Raw genomic sequence first — 20,834 nt, forward strand, 5'->3', positions numbered from 1 at the left:
ACAAAAATCAAACCCCTATAGAGAAAGAGATTTAGTTTCATCACAAAAAAAAAAAAAAAAATAGTTATATAAATTGTCACGCTGTATATTATTATTATTATTATTATTATTTTCTAACTCAATATTCAAGCCCGACATAAAAATAACCTCAAAATTGATAGCAGCTTTGAACATCAATTTTGTTGTTTCCAGAACAATCTTAACTTTCGTAAAGCTTAACCCTTCCGCAGTGACTAAGCCTCCACCATCCGCCTTGCAACATTTGTGAAATTAAGGTTTTGATTTTCGTGTTTAAAATAAGATTTGAGGTGAATATAACATTAGTTCACGATATTTGGAGATATATTTTAGTAGAATTTTTTTATTTTATTTAAAGAAGATGATGAAGATTCAAAGGAAGAAGATGATGAACATCTTCATCATATTTTTGGATTTTTTTTTTCAGTTTTAATAAAAGTATATTTTTAAAAATAAAATTATGTATTTTTTAATAAAAAAATGCGAAAAAAGATGTATATGTGCTTTTAAGAGAGATAAAGGACCTAAACGAGAAAAAATAAAGACAAAGGACCAAAGTGTTACAAATAAATAAGATAAAGGACCCATGATGTAATATTGCCTTAATTATATTTAGGTATTCAATCTTAATTAATTTACACTACAGGACTCGCTTAGAACAATTAAAATTACACATCAAATTTATTTCATCTGAATGTCCTTAAATTTATCAGTTATATTCATAAAATTTATTCCTCCCATTTTGATCGTTCAATTTTGTCGTTCCCAATTGCCGCATTTTTCAATTTTCGTGAGAATCGTCATGATTTCAAATATCGTGAGAATTGCCGTTATTTCCAGTACAATGTCAGATATGATGGCTTGATTTTTCTTTTTGATTTGATTTTTCTTGGTTGTGAGGTAGTTAATTATAACAATTGAGTAAATCATTCGTTGTACTTTGAGGGCTGCTAGCAGGTGTTGCCACTGTGATGTTGTGGGAGTTTGCCAGCATTTTTTTGGTTGCTGCTGAAATGGTTATGTGATGAGGCTTTTGTTCTTTTATTTGGACTTAAAGGCTTTTGCTGATAGTGAGACAGGTCTATGCTTGTTAACAAATTTTATTAGGTTGGCTGCTTAAATAAAAAAAATAAGTCACGATACCTGACGCGGTTCTAGAAACAACGACAATTCTCACGATAATTGGAAATTGCGGCAATTTGGAACGACAAAATTGAACAATCAAAATGGGAAGAATAATGAAAAAGAAACAAAAATTGATCAATATGGAAGAATAAAGAAGAAGAAATTTGAAAGAAGAAGATGTTTTTGTTCTCAAGTTCGGGGTTCTGGAATTGAAGAAATTTTATGAATGTAAATGATGAATTTAAGGACATTCAGATGAAATAAATTTGATGTAAAATAGATACGAATGATAACCATTTAGAGCCCGTTTAATTGTGATTTTTTTTACCCTCCATTTTTTTTTTCTAACTTTGAATATAAGATTTGTAAATTGTAGTTTTAAAACTTACATGTTAATTTGGAATAATTTTTTTTAAGTGTTTCACAAGATCTATATATATATCATATTGTGACATTCAAATTGTGTTCTAAAAATATGATATGAAAAAATAATGTTATCTTTTTTGTTGCCATGTGTGCATCAAAGACACGATTGGATAAATGGATATCATGTGTATATTATATTTTATTATTATCTACATCTAAATCATATCAGTCTTAACCATATCTATTAAATATTCGTTAAACTTCTTTGGTTGTCTACTGTCCTTATCAATAAATGTAAAATTGAAGCTCAATAATTATGTCTTGCATTCTAACCGAATACGGCGAAATAGTGACATGTTATTCATTTGTGGATATTTTGAGATCCATTTCGAGCCATTCGTCACTGCTGGATATTTTTTTAGGTGCACTTTGAAAAATCTATGTAAGTTCTCAATCAATAACCAAACTTGAGCCCATGCTTATAATCCTTTATGAACTCGCGACTAGAAGAACACATAATTGCTTCTGCAGCACACCAAAACCATCATGTCACGAAAGCCTGATTTTGGAGCTTCGATGAAATTCTGATGAAAGCATTAAACGACACAGTTGAAAACTCAAACAGAAAACAAAACATGCTAAGTTTAAGTCACATCATCAAAACCTAAGATTGTTTCATACAATCAACTGTAAATTAATCTCATAAACTATGAAAGATTCATTACAGTCCAAATTACTAAACGCTTATATGGGTGAGCAGTGGGACGCAACCACCGTACATTCAATTGTCATTTCACACTGAAAGATTCAATATGGTCCAACTTACTAAACACACTTATCTGGACGGACAATGTACCGCGCCACCGTACATTCAATCGTCATTTCATCGTTAAAACTAAAAATCTACGAAATGTAGCTTCGTTCTCAACACACCATCACCATAAATTTTTGACCCACAAAACAAAGGTGTCTCTAACTAAGGTCAAAAACCCTAATTAAAGTGAATCAAAATCCTAAACAAAGAGAAAAAACCTAAAAAGCAAAAGAAAAAGGAAAAACTATTCATGTGTTGCATTGGCATGAATGTACCTGAAAATAACCCGGACATGTTACCGTTAATAAACTAGATTGAATAAAACATCGACAAATCCGAAGATTGAAATGGAGGTTTGGTTTTTGGGTCAATAAGAAACGCATAACATCATCGTTCTAACATTAACAGCGCCCACTGACGACTCATCTTACGTAAGCTCCCATCCCATCCCAAACCAAAACCCTAATTTCACTTTTCTTCATTTGTGTTTCGATTTCGATTTTTTTCCATGATTCATAATTTGTGCTTAATTTCATCTACCTTAATCCTTGGTTGAATCTATTGTAGTTAAGAATTGAAATTCATTTTATTTTTTTTAATTTTGAAGTATTTTTTTGTTAATTTTATTGATTGGTTATGATTTTGATTTGATTGGATCAGTTATTTGTTGTGGCAGCATGCTTATTGGTGTTTGTTATTACTGAAGATTCTGTGCAAAATGGATGATTTGGTTTCAAGTTGTAAGGTATGATTTTTTTTTTTTCCTTCAGTTTTTGTTTAATTGGAATTTTAATTTATGATCAACATTATTTTTTGTGATTACAATTTTTTATGTAACTGAAGTGTTGATCAATCTAAAATTTGTGTTAAAGTAGATTTTTTTATGGCATTGTGCAATCACCACTCAACAAATGTTTGTATGAGGGGTGAGTTTGACAAAATCACGGTGGCACTGTGATTTTTTTGAAGTTTTGAAGTGAAGCTTTTGCGAAAATCACGGTGATTTGTCGCATGATTATGCCAATCTGAGAGTGAATCCAGACATGCATTTTGTGCAGTTTACCTTTGTTAACTGCTATGGGGGAATCAAAGTTTTTTTTTTTTTTTTTTTTTTGTTATTCGTTTGAGTGGTGTTGGATGGGTTTCTTATAGTTAAAATGCTAAAGCAATAATGCATAATGCGTTTTTTTAGCGGTAAATGGCAATATATGGTTTAGAGGCAAGTTAATGTCTAGTTCATTGGATGGTCTTTCGGTTTTTTTGTTTGGTTTATTTATTGTGAAACTTTGTTAACCAGGTATCTAGTGCGGGTTTTACGTTATCTTTTGTTTTTTTGGGGTTTAATGCTTTCCCACTATACTGACTATTGACTTTTCATGTAGGAAAAATTGCAATATTTTCGTGTAAAGGATCTCAAAGATGTGCTTACTCAGATAGGAATTTCGAAGCAGGGAAAGAAGCAGGTGAGATAATCAATATTACTGATCATACATCTTCAAGTTAAGATATTATCTTTGAAACTTAAGGGGTGTTTTTGAAATTTAAGTGTGATTCAATGGTGTTTATTCAATGGTGAAATTTAAGTGTGATTCAATGGTGTTTATTATATTTTCGTGTTTCCCACTTGATTACATGCAATCAAGAATACAAGTTTATAGATCAAACTCTGGAGAGTATTGATATTGTCAATCTGATGAATGGACTTTCATACCTCTTGAAATTCTGGAGTTTACCCATATATTATTATTTTTAATTGCTTAACTGCACAGCATGATATCTATTCTCTGGAGTTTTAGGACGATGTATTAATTTCAATACTCTATTTTCTGTAGGATCTTATCGATAGGATATTATCTATCATCTCAGATGAACAAGGTATGATTATTCTATCCTATCACAGACACACACATGACTCAAACATTAGCACTCACTTCATTATATCTTGTATTTTGTCTATTTTATTAGTGTGAAAAACTCATTATATTTGCGTAGCACAGTTATTATTTAAACTCATAACACTTATTTTGCAGATGTTTTTTTTTTTTTTTTTTTTTTTTTTTTTGTCCTTGAATATCTCATTGGATGTTGTAAATTGTGGTATGTGCATCAATTTTCTTTAGTTCAAGTTAGATGGAAATTCTAGAGAATGCAGTGAGTTCTTTGTTATGCCCACACTAAATGATAAAATCTTCCTTGTTAAAATAAGAAACACCATAAACCCTAAATGAAAAAGTATTGATACACTATATTAAGGTTTTTCTTTTGCATATGGGTTAAAGCATCTCTTGTACTTTTCAGAATGCAGTGAGTTCTTTCATCTGCACACACTAATATGTGAAGTCGTGTTTCTTATATTCCTCCCTTTCTCCTGTAAACTAATCAACTTGTTATTTTTTCCCCAGTTGCTAAAGTACGGGCTAAGAAGAATGCTGTTGAAAAAGAACAAGTGGTAAAATTAGTGGAGGACACATATAGGTGAGTGTCAGCGACAACACTATTGAAGACATTTTCTTCATTTAGTTTTGTTATGCTTCAGATTAATGTAATGGCTGAAGTTTTATAGATAAGTTCATAGTTAACACATGATTTGGTTATCTGTTTATAGGTTTCCTTTAAGTTTACTATACTGGTGTATATATGCCATAATGTCCTCATTTTTTATAATTTTTCTTTCATGATGTTGTGTTTTTTTCCCCAGAAAACTGCAGGTATCTGGAGCCACTGATATAGCATCAAAGGGGCAGGTTGCTTCAGACAGCAGTAATGTGAAAATTAAAGGTGAAGTTGAGGATTCCGTTCAATCAGCTACAAAGGTTCGATGTCTCTGTGGAAGTTCATTGGAAACAGATCTATTGATCAAGGTATAATATTCACTATATTTCTTCTATCCTCACGATTCATAAAATTATATGCTTCTTTACATTCTCGTAGGATTTCATTGATCATTTCCATTATTTTCCTTGATGTCATGCGAATTTAATTAAAAACTTTCCTGACAGCTTATATTTGATTATTTTGGCCTTGTTTACAGTGTGAAGATAGAAAATGCCCTGTGTCGCAACATCTCAACTGCGTTATTATTCCGGATACACCCACTGAAGGACTCCCGCCAATCCCAGATACATTTTATTGTGAAATATGTCGTCTCAGTCGTGCAGACCCGTATGTCATGTTCCCTTTTTATTTCAGCTTATATGGGGTGTGAATACACTGTTTGAAAGTTTTTTCTCCATAGAACTGTGTTGAATTTTGTTTATGTTCACTGTCAGATTCATCTGTGCTTTTATCTTGTCAAGGGTTTGTGTTGGTTGTGTTTTCTATTACTGAGCTATTATATCCGTTATTGGTCCATTGAACTGAGTTTAGGAGACATCTAGTGGTTTTAGGAACCAATTGTTTAAAGTTTAAAAAGAATTGATTCCTTCTTGCAGCTTTTTTAGATGCTACTATTTTCAGCTTACAAGGAAAGTCAGCTTTTGTTTACTGTCTTTTCATTTTCAATAAAACATTAATTTTTATTTTCAATCATTTTTAATCCAAAAGTGTTTTTTCAGAAAAGAAAAACACACAATCAAATGTACCTGTACTTTTATTACACCAATTCTTTTAAATAGCGTAGTAATGATATTGATAGTTGTAAAGATGGTAATTTTATGCGCATTTATTCATATATGATAGCATTGTTATATCCTAGCATGTGTTTGGTTTTATGAATGAAGATTATAAGAAATGATTATGCCTATTATCAAATTTAGTTTTAGAAAAAAATACAAATGCTTGCGTATTGTTAGATAAAATTGATTTTGCCTCCAAATCTTGGTTTCACTAGAAGTATTGAAAAGTATCTTTTGTGTTAGGTTAAAACCTTCATATCAAGTTTTACATCAAAGTTGCTTTTAGTGTAAAAACATCAAAATCTAGATCACTTCACTTCAAACCTAAGTTTACATTCAAAATCACATTTAACAAAGGCTCACCCAAACACACTTAGTCTGAGTTTTGATTAGAGATTCAAATTAGTACATATGGTTCTGTTTGAGGATTTGCCTCTTTTTATTAATTTTTCTTTTCATGCATGTGATTATGATTTTCTGAGTATGCTAACTAAGTTGTGTTGCATTAGATGGCTTTTTAGTCTTCTTATATTTTTGTATTCCCTAGCAACTGGAAGAAGTTACCTATCCTTTTATTTATTCCACATGCTCTTCTCTATATCACAGGTTCTCGGTTTCAATGATGCACCCTTTACATCCGGTGAAGTTGTCTACAACCCTTGTCCCAACTGAAGGGTGAGTACCTTATGTTGATTTTGTTGAATCTAGACATAGTCGTGTAATCGTGTTCATTTGGCTTCTTATATCCATTAGAAGATATTTTGTTGCCTAGGCTTGAACTTAGTCAGTAGAGACTAACACATTCTTCATATCTTATATGCTACTAGGAGATATTTTGTTGCCTAAATTGGTAGAGATTTTCATTTAGGGCGGTGAGGGAGGGGTGTCCAATTCCAATAGTGAATGCAAATGCACATGCTTTAACTGATGTGTATATGTTTTGGTTACGTTCTATATACAGTTTTCATTTAGGTTTTTTGTGCCATTTAAAGGGATGGTAATGTGTGTTATTTTATATTGTGGTGAAAATACTCTCAAGTCTGATCACAATTATCCCCTCAAAAATAAACATTTTTCCATCCTCTTTCTGAGTTTTCATTTTTTGTCTGAAGGTTTTCTTAAATATTTTTGTATTCGACACAAACATGTACCCCCTCCGTCCCATTACAATTGTCGTGTTTGGAATAATTGTTTGTCTTAAATTATTTGTCACTTTAAAATACCAAGACAACATTTATTAACTTTTTTATTTTTTGTAAAAAAAAATTAACTTTTCCTAATAATACCTCCATTTAATTAAATAATATGTCTAACTATTCCTCTATTACTACTTTCAATTACTTAAGTAATATGGGTATTTTAATCTTCATACATCATTTTACTACATAAATCAACGTAATCAATCATTTTCTAAAGAAATTTACATGACCTAGTGACACTTATAACGAGACAGTATTATTTACTGAGGTTAAAACTTATTTTTTGTAGTGCTTTTCTTCTTGCAAGACTTGACCGTGTTTCTGTTTGAATGATTCAGATCCAACCCCATGCAGAGTGTTGAGAAAACATTTCAACTTGCAAGAGCACACAAGGACATAGTATTAAAATCAGAATTTGATATTCAGGTTGGTTTGGTTTCTCATTGTAAGTATTAACACGTAACCTTCTACTAATCTACTTGAGCGGTTTGTGATGTTTGCCAAATGACATCATATGTAGGCTTGGTGCATGCTTCTGAACGACAAAGTTCCATTCAGGATGCAATGGCCACAATATGCAGACCTAGTTGTAAATGGTATGCTATTGTTATGTGTAATCTAATCCTGGGGTGTTATTTTAGTTTTCATTAATCTATTTTGTTTCCAGTTGTAGATTTTGTTTGTTTGTATATTATATTTATTATCTAATTAAAAGCTCATAATTTTATTGTAAAATGTCAATGATTTTTTTGAAATTCATGAGCTTTGTGGTTTTGAATTTTTGTTCTATTTGATTATGATCATATAGGCTATTCTGTTCGTGCAATTAATAGACCCGGTTCACAATTGCTTGGGGCTAATGGTCGCGATGATGGCCCAATTGTGAGTTTATTGTCATTAATTATTATAACTGTTCCGAATTTTCCGCAGTTGTCTTATTTACCCAGCACTTTAAATGTAGATATTTATGTCGGGGAGCTATTTTTAGTCTAAATATTTAGCTGTGTTATGCTAAGTTTTGTCTGTATTGGTTTTTTTCAATTTCTTATTATATATATTTTTTTTTGTTAGATCACACCATATATAAAAGAAGGAGTTAACAAGATTTCTTTGACGGGGTGTGACACTCGCATTTTCTGTTTGGGGGTCCGCATTGTTAGAAGGCGCACTTTGCAACAGGTAGATTGAAGTCTTCCTTAACTTTTAACTATAATAAGTTGAATGTCTGTTGGTTTCTTTAATCCAGGCATATCAGAATAGTCAAGTTTGTTGTTGACAATCTGTGTTTTATGGTAACAGTCCAAAGTTTCTGCTGCTGATTCCTGAGAAATTCGATAAAATTTGGAATGCCTGTGTGGTTCTTTTTCCATAATCTGAAGAACACAAGTTTTAACCATGGTCTCAACCCCATAGCTTCTAACATAAAAGAAACCGCTAACGGAAAATCCGAACAACCCCATTTTTCTAAATTTACAATGATACTGTACACTATTATTATTATTATTGTTGTTGTTGATCTAAATTATTTTTGTCTCTAGTTGCTTTTGCAAAATGCACCAACTTGCTTAACCATTTGACTTAGGAGAGGTGTGTGTGCATGGATCCTAAAAAAACAATGGGGGTTGAGGATAAGGTGTCCTCTTAAACGGGTAGAAACACAAAGGAGAAAACAGAAATAATGAGGGAAAACTAAGAATGCCGAACACCTAAGGCACACGTAATCCTTGAGTACGATAAAAATACAATTCAACAAGTATGTTTTCTTTTTTGGTTTATACTGTTGAAATGTGTTTTGTTGGTATGGTTGGATAAAAATACAATTCAACAAGGATGTTTTCTTTTGGTTTATACTGCTGAAATATGTTTTGCCGGTATGGTTAGATTTTAAGAGTATATGTTTTGATTGAACTTACAATTTCTTCCATCTGTGCCATAAAATTAATAATTTAGTTTCTGGTATCTAGATCTTGAACATGATTCCAAAGGAGTCTGATGGTGAGCGTTTTGAAGTTGCTCTTGCTCGTGTCTGTTGTCGTGTTGGCGGTGGAAATTCAGCTGATGATGCTGGTAGTGACAGTGATCTGGAAGTAGTTTCAGATACTTTTAGCATCAGCCTTCGTTGTCCAGTAAGGCTTTGATGTATTGGATTCTTTTAGTAACTCAAGAAGTTTTACAAACCAGTCCTCAAGTTTTATAAATTTTATGTACTCGTGAAATTTGTAGATGAGTGGTTCAAGAATGAAGATTGCAGGAAGATTCAAACCTTGTGTTCACATGGGTTGTTTTGATCTTGAAGTTTTTGTGGAAATGAATCAACGCTCAAGAAAGGTAAAATCCTCAGAAACTGTGCATGGTTTGTCTTATTTCTTTCTTTGTTTTAAAGTGTTAAATGAAGCATTAATTGTTTCTGCAGTGGCAATGCCCCATATGTCTCAAAAACTATGCACTGGAGAATATCATTATTGATCCTTATTTCAATCGCATCACTTCTATGGTAGTGTCTTCCTCTTTGACCTTCATTTCTCTTCCCTGTATGTATTTGAGTCTTATGAACCGATACTCATTATTGAAATTGGTTTTCTCGCACAGATGAAAAACTGTGGGGAGGAGTTTACAGATGTGGAGGTGAAGCCTGATGGTTATTGGCGTGTCAAGGCTAAGAGTGAAAGTGAATGCCGTGAGTTGGGGAATCTTGCTAAATGGCACTGTCCTGACGGATCGCTCCCTGTTTCTACCAGTGGAGAAGACAAGAGAGTGGAAACTTTGAATGTCAAACAGGAAGGTGTTTCAGACAGTCCTAATGGCTTAAGACTTGGCATTAGGAAAAACTGTAATGGAGATTGGGAAGTCAGCAAACCCAAGGACACAAACATCTCTTCTGATAATAGGTTGAATGCTGATTTAGGAAATCATGAAGTTGTAGTTATTCAAATGAGCAGCAGTGGCTCTGAAAGTAGATTGGATGGTGATGATCCAAGCGTAAATCAGAGTGGTGGTGGGCATACAGATTATTCTCCTACTAATGGGATTGAGACGAATTCTGTGTGTCACACTAATGTTGATTCAACTTATGGATATACCATTCCTAACACTTCTGCTCCGATGGCTAATGCAGAAGTTATTGTTCTTAGCGATTCTGAAGATGATGAAATATTAATATCTCCTACAGTTGGTTACGGAAATAATCAAACTGGTGATGCAGTTGATGCTTACTCAGTGCCTCCGCCTGGAATTATGGATCCATATGCTGGAGATCACAGTATTGGTGGAAATCCATGCTTGGGAGTTTTTGATAATCCCAATGAAAGCATTTTTGGGATTCCCTCAGTCTGGCCACTGCATTCTGGAACTCAGGCAAGCTCGGGATTCCAACTATTCAGTTCTGATGTGGATGTGTCTGATGCATTGGCCCATGGTGATATTAATTGCTCCTCTTCACTGAATAGTTATACGTTGGCTCCTGACACTGCTCTGGGATCTAGTGCTCTAATACCAAATTCATCCACTGATCGGTCCGACACTGATTTAAATGGTGGTTTGGTTGACAATCCATTGGCATTTGGTGGACAGGATCCCTCACTTCAGATTTTTCTCCCTACAAGACCAGCAGAATCATCTGTGCAGCATGAATTAAGAAATCACACAGATGTGTCGAATGGTGTCTGCACAGAGGATTGGATCTCTCTTAGCCTTGGGGGTGGGGCTGGTGGCAGTATTGGTGATGCTTCAACAACAAATGGTTTGAACTCCAGACCGCAAATTCAATCCAGAGAAGATGCGCCAGATTCTTTAACAGATTCTTTAAATGAGGCTGATTTGTTACTTGCTGAGACTGGTTAGTATCTTTTACATTTTATACTGCAGAAACAACCAATTACTTATTATAAGAAAGTAAATATATTAGATCATTGTAGAATTCTTAAAATAAAAAATATTTTCCATTTCCAACGTTACTCTTTGCTTTGTCCCTGTTTCTCTGCCTTTCACTATTTCTTAAATGAACATGTTATTAGGCTTTTTGCATGGGTGATCACCAAGATTTATCTAAGTTCCATATCAAGTTTGTTTATGCTTCCTATAAAAGAGGATTGGGAACTCGCTATTTCATTTTCTTCATGTAGATGATATTGTGTTGGATACTGTGGGACAGTGATTCATTGTACACTATAGGAAGAATGGTCTGCATAATTATGCTAGTTTTCTGCACCGTGTCGTTGTCTAATTTCATTGAATAGTTGAAAACACTTGCATAAAAGAAAATAGTGCTTTACTAAACTACAGATATACTTCATGATGATGATCGAAGATATCCCATTAACTTATTAGTTGGATTTTTTTTCTCTTTCCGGATCAATATAATCAATACCAAATTTGTTACAATGCCTTTTGATGCAAATTGCATTTGTATCTTTGTAAGTTTTACTATTGGCTAGTCTCTTTTAGTAAAAGCATGCTGTTTATTGCTTGCTAGGATTAAGCATTTTAATTATTTACATGATCAAATATTTAACCATAGGGAGAGGAGGGACAAGGAAGGATGGCCTGATGAAATATTGTAGTGATCTTTGTCGTAAAATGTCTAATTGGCTATCATTTATTTGCATCCGTAGAAAGTTATGGTTATTTTGTGCAGCTTGAAAACTTGTGGAGCCTAATCTCTAGCCCAAACGTTAGTTGTATTTGATTGTGCTCTTTTCCTGGTCCATCTCCTTCCTCGCGTTTTGTTCTTATATTTCGCTCCTAATTACAGACAAATATGCGCGCAACTTTTATACAATGTGTATTCTGATTTCTGACTATATTCGTGTTCTAATTTAGACTCTAAATGTCACTTTTTTCCTTCTCGAACTTGACTTGTTTTTCCTCATGCAGCTTCTTTGCTTCGTAGTGTGGATGATGCTGAATCTGACAAAGCAAGTAGGAAAAGATCAGACGGCCCTTTCTCATTTCCCCGCCAAAAACGTTCAGTAAGGCCCCGCTTGAATCTTTCTATTGGTTCAGATTCAGAGTAGAGGGTATTACACCTCTATTAGCTTTAGACGCCCTTACCGCTACATTTGTACCTAGAAACTGAAGAAAGTTAGAGCAGCATTTTTAGTCCTCAGGAAGTGAAAACTGTTGTCTTCTGAAACATCTATGGTGTAGCCGCGCTACAAAATTTTCGCCGCAAAATCCTGTTCCTGTAGGGTGTCATTACCCTACAGGAACAGAAAGATGTTGGCTGCAATTGTCCTCAGTTATTTATGCAGATATAATCAGAGTTGTCCTAATGACACATGATAGTGCTGCTTTTGTGTAGATGGGCATTCAGATTTGATAGTTCAAATTATTATATCTGCAATTTTGTCTCTGCTGCTGATAGCAATTAACCAAGTTTCAGCTAAACAAATTGAATAGGAGAATGAAAAATAGTTTTATTATTTACAACCAGGCAGATGCTGCTTTTCGCTTTTGTAATATATATGGTTGCTAATATTTTGTAATATATTTAGGCACTAGATAGAGTGGTCTCCTGGATTAGCAAATTTTCATGAGGATCAAATCAACATTTCCTCCTTGTATTCAGTTTTAGCTCAACTGTGTTCTTATTCTTTGGAACACAGGTTGAACGAGTTGAATTGTTGTAAAATATAGAAGCTTAAATGCGGTCCAAGTGTTGAGCCTTTGCGCTGATATGTTTAAACCAAATTGCAATATCTCTTTTTTTTTTTTTACGGTGAACAATCTTCATTCATAATCCACGATAAGATTGATACAATCAATTGACCAAACTTGTGTTAAGGCATTTTCCATACACATCAGCAAAATGCATTTCAAACACTAGTTTTTTTTTTTTTTTTTCCTCCTGCGTCGATTTCGAAACAGAGGCACTGAGAAAATATCAAAACATTTTATTCGGCTCATTATGCATGGTAGTTTCCCGACCAATGCTTTCAAGTTCAGCCATCATGTCTCCTTTGATACTAGCTGTAAGGGTTGTCGTGCTACTCAAGATTGCCCGTAAGTCATAAACATGTGTAGATCTTTTCAGTTTACTTCTAACAATATTTCTTTTCAGTTTTGTTTCTTGGATTCTAGCTCAATCCAAAGAGAGGTATAGCTCCCTTCGATTAGCTGCTTCAGGCTATTGGTCGTGGTTTGGCTTTTACTTGTGAATCTCATTCTCAGTCTGCCTTACCTTGCAACATAGTCATCCTTATGCTCCTATTATTCCCTATATTTGTTTCTTCATGAATTACTCTTCGCCCTTGACCTTTGATCACTCTCTACGGTGAGAAAGAAATCAATGTGCAGATTGGTTGGCTAAGTTCGGCAACAACATGGATCCTAACAAGGTTGTTTTGAATCTTTGTGCCTTAGCGCTCTCTAGGTTAATCCTTGCGAAAGTCATGGCAATCCAAAGTGTTTGGGGTGTAGTTTTTCCTTTTTTGATGCCTTTTCTTTTTGCCATAGATCAAAAGAAGACCATAATTTTTTTTTTTGTTACACCAGAGAAAGATGATACCAAATTGATTTGTGGATTTTTTTTTGTTACTAAAGAGAAAGATGATACTAGATCGATTTGTGCAATGAATTGCATATTTATTGATTTGTTTATTTTTCCATATTCCATAATAGACTTCTCAATGTACTTCAGTAACATATATCTACCAATTCAATACACTCTAATATACTCTTCCATGACGTTTACCCAAACTTTTCCAAATTCCACATAACTATTCAAATTAATATATATAATACTATAGTTTTTGTTCAATCAAATACTTGTATCATACGTTACAATATACTTCATATTCCAACAAATTTTTGTAGTGTTATTCTTTCAAAAATATTTTATGGCAATTCCATTGTAAGTCTCCCAAAATAAAATGAGATTTCAAAGCTTCTAAAAAAGTTACTGACACATTCACTCATTTGGGTTCAAACCTGATACCTCACAATTGTGTATGAGTTTCAGTGCTGAATGCCACTTTGTCTATAGACCAAATAAAAAAATATTGACAGGAACATATTTATTTAAGAGTGAGTCATTGTTTTTCTGTAACAATCAAACAATTCAGTCCTTCGAAATTTACATAATCACAAATTAATTTATGAATCTGAAGATCATTAATCAGTCTAGTTTCATAAAATTATTTTATTTTTCTATGATGGAGAGATTAATTGATTGATAATACTCAATTTCAAAGCCTTATTTCCCTTGTTGGGCTCATAACTAGCATAAAAATAGTAAACATTTTTTTGACACAGCTCAAATATAGTAATCAATCACAATAAACATGCAAATAATATTGATTATATTGCATAGAGACAATGCCAACATATGCAACTAGATTCTAACTACTGTTGTAGAAGAATCCGGCTGTCCCACCGAGGAAGATTTTGAAGCCTCCATAATCAATGGTGTCTGTTCCAAACAGCTCTGGTTATCATCATTCATCATCCCAATTGTCATCTTCTCCACTTCTTCTTGTGTATATATATGGATTTTTGATACCATATCACAGAACTCACTGCAGCCAAAAGGGTGAGTGTATTTTTTCATTATGTATTTGATTGAACAAATACACAAGGTTTAGATCACAAGGCACAGTCAGTCAAAAAAACCATTGAATGATGACCCGACGACTCACTCCGAATGAAACATATGATATTTATTCAATGGTTTTCTAACTTACACTGGTGACTGTGTGTGATATTGTCACAGCAGACAATCGAAGTCAAGGTGCATCCGTTTTTAATTGGTGTACCGGTACAACATAAGTCATAGCCATTAGATCGATATTTTGAAATATTTATACTGATTTAATGGCTGAAACAGATGGTGTGTATACCATTTACAAATAGACAAAAGAAGCATTCTTAGTAAAACAAATGAGTATAGGAAGATGAGTAATACTTACTGCCATGGATCATCCCCAACAACCATAATGTCATTTTCACTGTCAGTGTAGAGGATTCTCCATCCTTTGTCAGGATCTCTTAGAAGACCTTCCATGCCAAATAGTCTCTCTAGTTCACTCACCAGATCATTGTAGCTGCTCAATCTTGACAGATCAATGGCTCTTCCAACTAAGCTACCTTGCTTGTGAACCTTCATTCATTGTATATTACATATGCGTCGGCAAATTGTCAAAGGAAGAGACAAAAATTCATATCACAATATAACTCGGTTGCTATCGTCGCTCACCTTTGTGCAACTTCTTTTAGCAGAGTTTTGTAGATTTTGTGAGGTGGTTTCCGCTGCTGCCGATAAGGAAAATCCAAACAGTTTACAAGGATTTACCATCTCCTTGAAATTTTCGTCATTTGAAATCCTGATGTTTGCATCTAGAGAAGTAGCAGCCGAAATATCGTTCTGCAGCTTCTGTTCATTTCGGATTTTGAAACTAGACAGTCCAACTTCATTTCTCAATGCACCTATCTGAGATGAAGGAGTATTAAATGAAACATTCCCTAGTTGGAAATTGGTTGGTTTGGAGCACAGCATGCTGCTACCTTGACCAACTTTGTGTATATCACCATATGGAAAAGAGGAATTTTGAAGAACTTCTGATCCTAATGAGTGAAAGTTAAGTTTGGTTGCATTATGCAGGTTATATTTTGTGTAACTAACATTGGTTTTACCCCAAGAGTTAAGGTTTAGATCAACCTTTCCTGTCAGGGATCTCAATGGATATATTTCTTGAGCTTGCAAGACCCTAGGAAACCGGTTCATTTCCGTGAAGTCTGCATAACTAGAAGGTTGAATCCTCGTAAACTCAGAAGAAGTAATTTTTCTTGCTCCATTTGATGCAAGATTAGTATGTCTTAGAGAATTGATATCAAATTCTTTCTGCTTAGTTACTGTGTCACATCCATAATATAGTGACATAAAACTTGTTTTTTCTTGACCTTGCAAGACCTTGGATGATCTTATAGACTCATCAAAGTCCATAAACCCACTGTCTCCAGCTGCGATGACGATGGGGTGATTAGGACACAATATGTTTAGTGATTAATGCTATTTAGCTATCTCAGCATTTGGATTCATACCAGTGATAAAGTGACTCGGTGATTCAACATGCAGACCCGTCCGCAGTTTCTTCAGCCTTCGAGAAGATTGAATGTTCAAGGGAGGGAGAGAAGTAGACGGATCAATCTCCCAAGGAGAGACTCTATCTTGATGATTAGCCCCAATATCCTCATCCCATCTGACCTGTGTAATATCACAGATAGCTTTTATTGATCAAGCTATCATCATTTGGTTATTAATTAATTAATGTTTAGAAAAGTATACGCTTCAATGGAAAAGTTGGTGATTGTAAATATCTATATCAAATGCTAAATGTATATTATGTTGGTAACAAACTGCATAGTATTAGTGTATAAAGAAATGTAGAAAATGTACCATCAAGCATCTCCATTTTGACTTGGGCCATTTATACGGATCCAAATCACTCATTCCAGTCACGATACCGCTACTACACCTGCAAGACATGAAAATGATATCATGTTGTAGATAGAATACAGACAATGGCTAAAGATTTATAACTAATGCTATAGCTGACCTTCTTTCTGGAGATTCATCCATTTCAAATTTCATTTTGAATCTTGTCCCTATGGTCACTGGGTTCCTGATGCTTTTAGCATACTTTTGGTAAGGCACAACGAAATCGGCATGACTTGCTCTGTATTACAACAAATTCAAACACATTAAATATACAACATGAGGGATAAAATAACCCTTTATCCAACATTTTGCAAAACAAGGAAACTGTATCCATTAATCAAGTACCTTGGACTGTAGAAAACATGAAACATGCTTTTTGCGGAGATAGCATTAGCCACAGAAGAAAGGAAACTAGGAGAACAACTCTGGTTACCAATAATTGATTCAGGAAGACCGTTTCTCGGTCGAGCAGCTCTTCTGATTCCCAATCTTAACTCTCCGTTTTCACCCCTACGTAGAGATTCATGAGCGGTAAGGGTCATGCAAATATTTTTATTAGGAAGTTTCTCATTACTTTCTCATTAAAGCATGACAATGATTACAGGAACAACATATGAAAAATCTATCATATACAGATTAGTCTCAATTCAATAAGTCTCAGTTCAACATAAACACACACACCTTAGAAAGAGAACTGCATCCCCAGAAACAAGATTCTTTTGGCTAACAAAAATACTCCAGCCAGTAGTGAGCAGATGCCTCCTTGGCTGACCTGACAAAGAATATAACATGGACTTTCTGTTTCATTCATAGTCAATATGCAATCCAACCAACACAGCAATTCGGTTTCATCTCTACCTCGGTAAATATGGCGAAATTTCCACCCCACACCATGCAGGTCTTTTGCAACAAGCTCTTGAGAGGGCCTCTGCTGCTTATAATCCTGAAGAAGTGAAAGTAAACATAATTAATCGCCACTTTAAAACACTTTCCAACAAATTTAGCGCAGAAAAATAAATAAATCAGCTTAATTAAGCTCTCTTAAAGCATAAACACTTATATATAAGCTATTTTTGTAACAAAGGTAAAATAAAATAAAATAATTTTCATATAAGCTATAAGTTGTTTTCATAAGCTATCCTGGAGAGCTAATGAAAATAAACTGAAAATAGCTTATAGACATGTCATTATAAGATATTTTTATAAGTTCTCTCAATCAGTCTCACAAGGATTTATGCCGGTAGATAACCTCAAATAAGCAAATCCAAACAGGCTCATAGTGTTGTACCAAAGGAGGAAAACAATCTTCAGCAGCTCTACGTGGAACCGAAAACCCTCCATGAGTGCTGGTATCAGAGGCAGTGAGTGTTTTGCAAAACATGTGAGAAGCTAACTTTGTAGGGGATCTTCCATTTCCCTCATCATCTGCTTCCAAACCTTCAGGCTCTTTGTCATCCAAACACATCCCTGCTAACTGAATGCAACACATGATTTATAGTTACCTTATGAGGTAGGAGCAAAGAAGCAATTGCTGCATCATTAGTATAACACTAGTATTTGGATCCCGAGGAGAAATTCAACAAAAGAATCTATAAAGTTATGATTTATAATTTGTCACTCACATTAGCCATTCATCAATGATTTATAAATCTATGACTTGCAAAAAAACAATAAGATTCCAAAATTTGCCAATATTTAAGAAGAAAACCAAACCAAAATGCATAAAAAAAAAAAAAAATAACAAGACCAAATATGTTAAACCATAAAACCTACCTCTGCCTGTGGAAGCAAAGCAACCTGTGTGTAAACCTCATCATTCTCCTTATTGGCCTGTTAATGGAAAAAATATACAGAAAACATTAAACAAAACCAAATGAAAAAAGTCTGTGTGAATTAAACATATGCAATTCAATGGAAGAGTAAAGTAATTCAGTTTAAGTGCTTACAAGTAATTGAACATTGACAACCCTACAAAGTATTTGTGGTTGAAGACCATATGTTGGAATTTCCAATGAAGAAAAGAGAGACAAAGATGCAACTTGTTCCAAATGACCTTGTGGAAAATAAACTACAACATTCCCTTTCTTTGGAAGTGATGTTAAAGGTCCAGCACAAGCATGCCATAGTTCAAGATAAGATGAAGACACAATAGCTGAAGTGGAACTAGAAGATGAACATGTTGGTGATGAAGAAGAAGATAAAGTGCAAACACAACAAACACTTTTCTCACATTTACCATTGCTACACACATTCTTCTTAACTTCAGTTATGGAATCATTCAGATCAATTTCCATGAACACCTACAATGTTTTGTGGTTGGTTCTTCTCTTAGGACTCAAATGAAAATCTATGAGAATATAAAAAGACTAATGAATCAATGATCCCTCACAATTTTCTCGCGGTTTAGTCTATGATATTTTTACACTGAGGATAAATTAGTCTAGTTGTTATGACGAGTCTCAGACTAATTTATCCTTGATATAAGAGTGTCAGAGATTAATTTAGATATTATTTTTTGTCGGGTCGGATAAATTTGTAGTGAGTCTTTGAAAAAAAGATAAAGGTGAAGGAGAGTGTAATGAAGTGGATTTAAGAAAGAAAGAAAAAGGAAGGAAAGAAAGATGAGGTGGAAATGAATGAGGTCAAATCATATATTAAATAATGAAAAAAGGAATTCATGTTTGGAGGGACACCACAAAAAAAGTGAAAACAAAGAGTGTCAAATAATAACAAGAAATTCAAAGTGGTATGATTCTTGTTCTACCATATTTGAAGGTAGCGAGAAGAGGGAACAGGAAAAGGAATAGACAATTGAATCAAAAGTTAATTTTGTGAGTGGCTTTTGTACTTGTTGTGTGTGTGTGAGTGTGTGTTGGGTGGGGGGACAAGGTAGGATAGTAACAGAACACACACTTGTTATTTGCTTTGTCCTTAGCTTTATCTTTTCTCTTTTTTCATAATTTCTTCACTTGTTGGTGAGACCCTCTGGCTCCACCAACACAAACCAAAAATTGATGCTTCATTCATTTGATAAAATCAAAATTTAACACATTTTTTTTTTGTTACCTTTTAAGTTTGTTGTAAAATATCATGTATATTGCGCTCCTAAGTTTGTTATGAATATCATGTATTTGAAATTCAAGTCTCCATTGTTGAGTCTTATATCAGTTGAAAATTGAAGGAAATATTCGATAAGAAAAGTGACTCATATTCTTAATATATTAATGTTTTTGGATAAAGACGTTGTCTCAAAGTCTCTTAATGGTTCTGAACTTCAACACTGTTGAGTTTTAAGTGGGAGTGGTTAATCTAATATTAATTAGGAACAAAAAATTATTTTAACATATGATCGTAGATATGATATCAAAGTCTTTTAGGGGCCTTAGACGATTAAACCCGGTCTCCCCAACATCATGTTTATTGTTCTTTGTTAGAATTTGAATGTTCATGCTAGAATTAGTTGGTGTTGGTTATAAATAGTTATAAGTTGGTTATTATTAATTGCAAATTTGTTAGTTTGCTTATGATTATTATATATAGAGCATCTTATATTAACGTAATCAACCTTTCTTATTGTATTATTATTTATCTCATTTTGATCTGTTTGTATATTGCTTTTCAAGTTTCAAATCTAAAATTCATACGTAAATATATGATCATAAATTTAAAGTTTAAAAATTCATATGTAAATCGAACAAAAATATCAGACTAAGGTAAAAAAATATAAATGATCAAATTATTATTTAAAATTAAGTTAAGAGATTATAAAGTATTTTTTTCATATTTATTTGATTGTTTGATCAAAATATATTGAGAGGGCAGACAAAGTGTCTAGTGTATTTGTTGGTATAGTATTTGGCAGCAAGTATGGTGGGGGTGTTGTTTGTTGTTAGGACTCATAATCAGCTGCTCAGAATTCAGAGAGGAGCCCTATTCTCTGTCGGCATCACTACTCACTCCATTTCTTCACATTTTCCTTTTCCTTTTTATTTACGGTCACTTTCCAAAATATATATAGACCACTCATCCTAATCACTTTGTGGAGAATACCCTATTCTTTTATATAGGTTTCTAAAAGTATTTTGGTACGTGGACTAGGGTTGAGGGTCCCAATTTTTCGGTCCAACCTATATCTTCTTTTCTCTTTTGTCAAGTAGTTTAATGATTTGAGAAATTGTGTTTGAGGTTCGTACTCGACTTTTGCATATTTTATGTATTATTTATATTAAGTGAGCTAAGCTCACAGGGACGATCTATATCCATTT

At 33.7% G+C, this 20,834-nt stretch overlaps 2 protein-coding genes across 4 annotated transcripts; one reads left to right on the forward strand and one right to left on the reverse strand.

Moving 5' to 3' along the window:
- Positions 1 to 2,559: 2,559 nt before the first annotated feature.
- Positions 2,560 to 12,824, forward strand: LOC11417575 (E3 SUMO-protein ligase SIZ1). 2 transcript variants are annotated; one of them, XM_003597142.4, is made up of 17 exons: positions 2,560 to 2,754; positions 2,984 to 3,068; positions 3,706 to 3,786; positions 4,156 to 4,198; positions 4,726 to 4,798; positions 5,022 to 5,184; positions 5,355 to 5,485; positions 6,544 to 6,612; positions 7,475 to 7,562; positions 7,657 to 7,732; positions 7,945 to 8,018; positions 8,208 to 8,315; positions 9,101 to 9,262; positions 9,360 to 9,464; positions 9,550 to 9,630; positions 9,726 to 10,971; positions 12,009 to 12,824. In XM_003597142.4, the coding sequence occupies exons 2-17, from the start codon at positions 3,042 to 3,044 to the stop codon at positions 12,146 to 12,148; spliced, it is 2,667 nt and encodes an 888-aa protein (XP_003597190.2). In that variant the 5' UTR covers positions 2,560 to 2,754; positions 2,984 to 3,041; the 3' UTR covers positions 12,149 to 12,824. The 2 variants fall into 2 exon arrangements, with proteins under 2 accessions (XP_003597190.2, XP_024632493.1); XM_024776725.2 differs by having other exon boundaries at positions 2,561 to 2,754; positions 3,000 to 3,068.
- A 1,476-nt stretch (positions 12,825 to 14,300) lies between these two features.
- LOC11416074 (auxin response factor 4) lies at positions 14,301 to 19,276 on the reverse strand. Of its 2 annotated transcripts, none has more exons than XM_039830824.1 (12): positions 18,516 to 19,276; positions 18,343 to 18,399; positions 17,796 to 18,043; positions 17,428 to 17,512; positions 17,251 to 17,336; positions 16,915 to 17,079; positions 16,688 to 16,807; positions 16,528 to 16,606; positions 16,173 to 16,335; positions 15,328 to 16,091; positions 15,041 to 15,231; positions 14,301 to 14,650 (listed from the first exon to the last, which is right to left on the reverse strand). In XM_039830824.1, exons 1-12 carry the CDS (start codon positions 18,861 to 18,863, stop codon positions 14,467 to 14,469), a joined length of 2,490 nt encoding a protein of 829 aa, XP_039686758.1. In that variant the 5' UTR covers positions 18,864 to 19,276; the 3' UTR covers positions 14,301 to 14,466. The 2 variants fall into 2 exon arrangements, with proteins under 2 accessions (XP_039686758.1, XP_003597191.2); XM_003597143.4 differs by having other exon boundaries at positions 14,467 to 14,650; positions 17,251 to 17,341; positions 17,858 to 18,043; positions 18,516 to 19,267.
- Positions 19,277 to 20,834: the final 1,558 nt, after the last annotated feature.

The sequence above is a fragment of the Medicago truncatula genome, chromosome 2, assembly GCF_003473485.1.
Source record: "Medicago truncatula cultivar Jemalong A17 chromosome 2, MtrunA17r5.0-ANR, whole genome shotgun sequence".
NCBI lineage: Eukaryota > Viridiplantae > Streptophyta > Magnoliopsida > Fabales > Fabaceae > Medicago > Medicago truncatula.

Coding starts and splice junctions, on each gene's coding strand:
- LOC11416074 (XM_039830824.1), bottom strand. CDS start 18,863: ATGGAAATTGATCTGAATGATTCCATAACTGAAGTTAAGAAGAATGTG. Junction 17,337..17,427: donor ATTTCGCCATATTTACCGAG/GTAGAGATGAAA, acceptor TTGTCAGGTCAG/CCAAGGAGGCATCTGCTCAC. Junction 16,336..16,527: donor CAAAATGGAGATGCTTGATG/GTACATTTTCTA, acceptor GATATTACACAG/GTCAGATGGGATGAGGATAT.
- LOC11417575 (XM_003597142.4), top strand. CDS start 3,042: ATGGATGATTTGGTTTCAAGTTGTAAG. Junction 7,563..7,656: donor AATCAGAATTTGATATTCAG/GTTGGTTTGGTT, acceptor CATCATATGTAG/GCTTGGTGCATGCTTCTGAA. Junction 8,019..8,207: donor GTCGCGATGATGGCCCAATT/GTGAGTTTATTG, acceptor TTTTTTTGTTAG/ATCACACCATATATAAAAGA.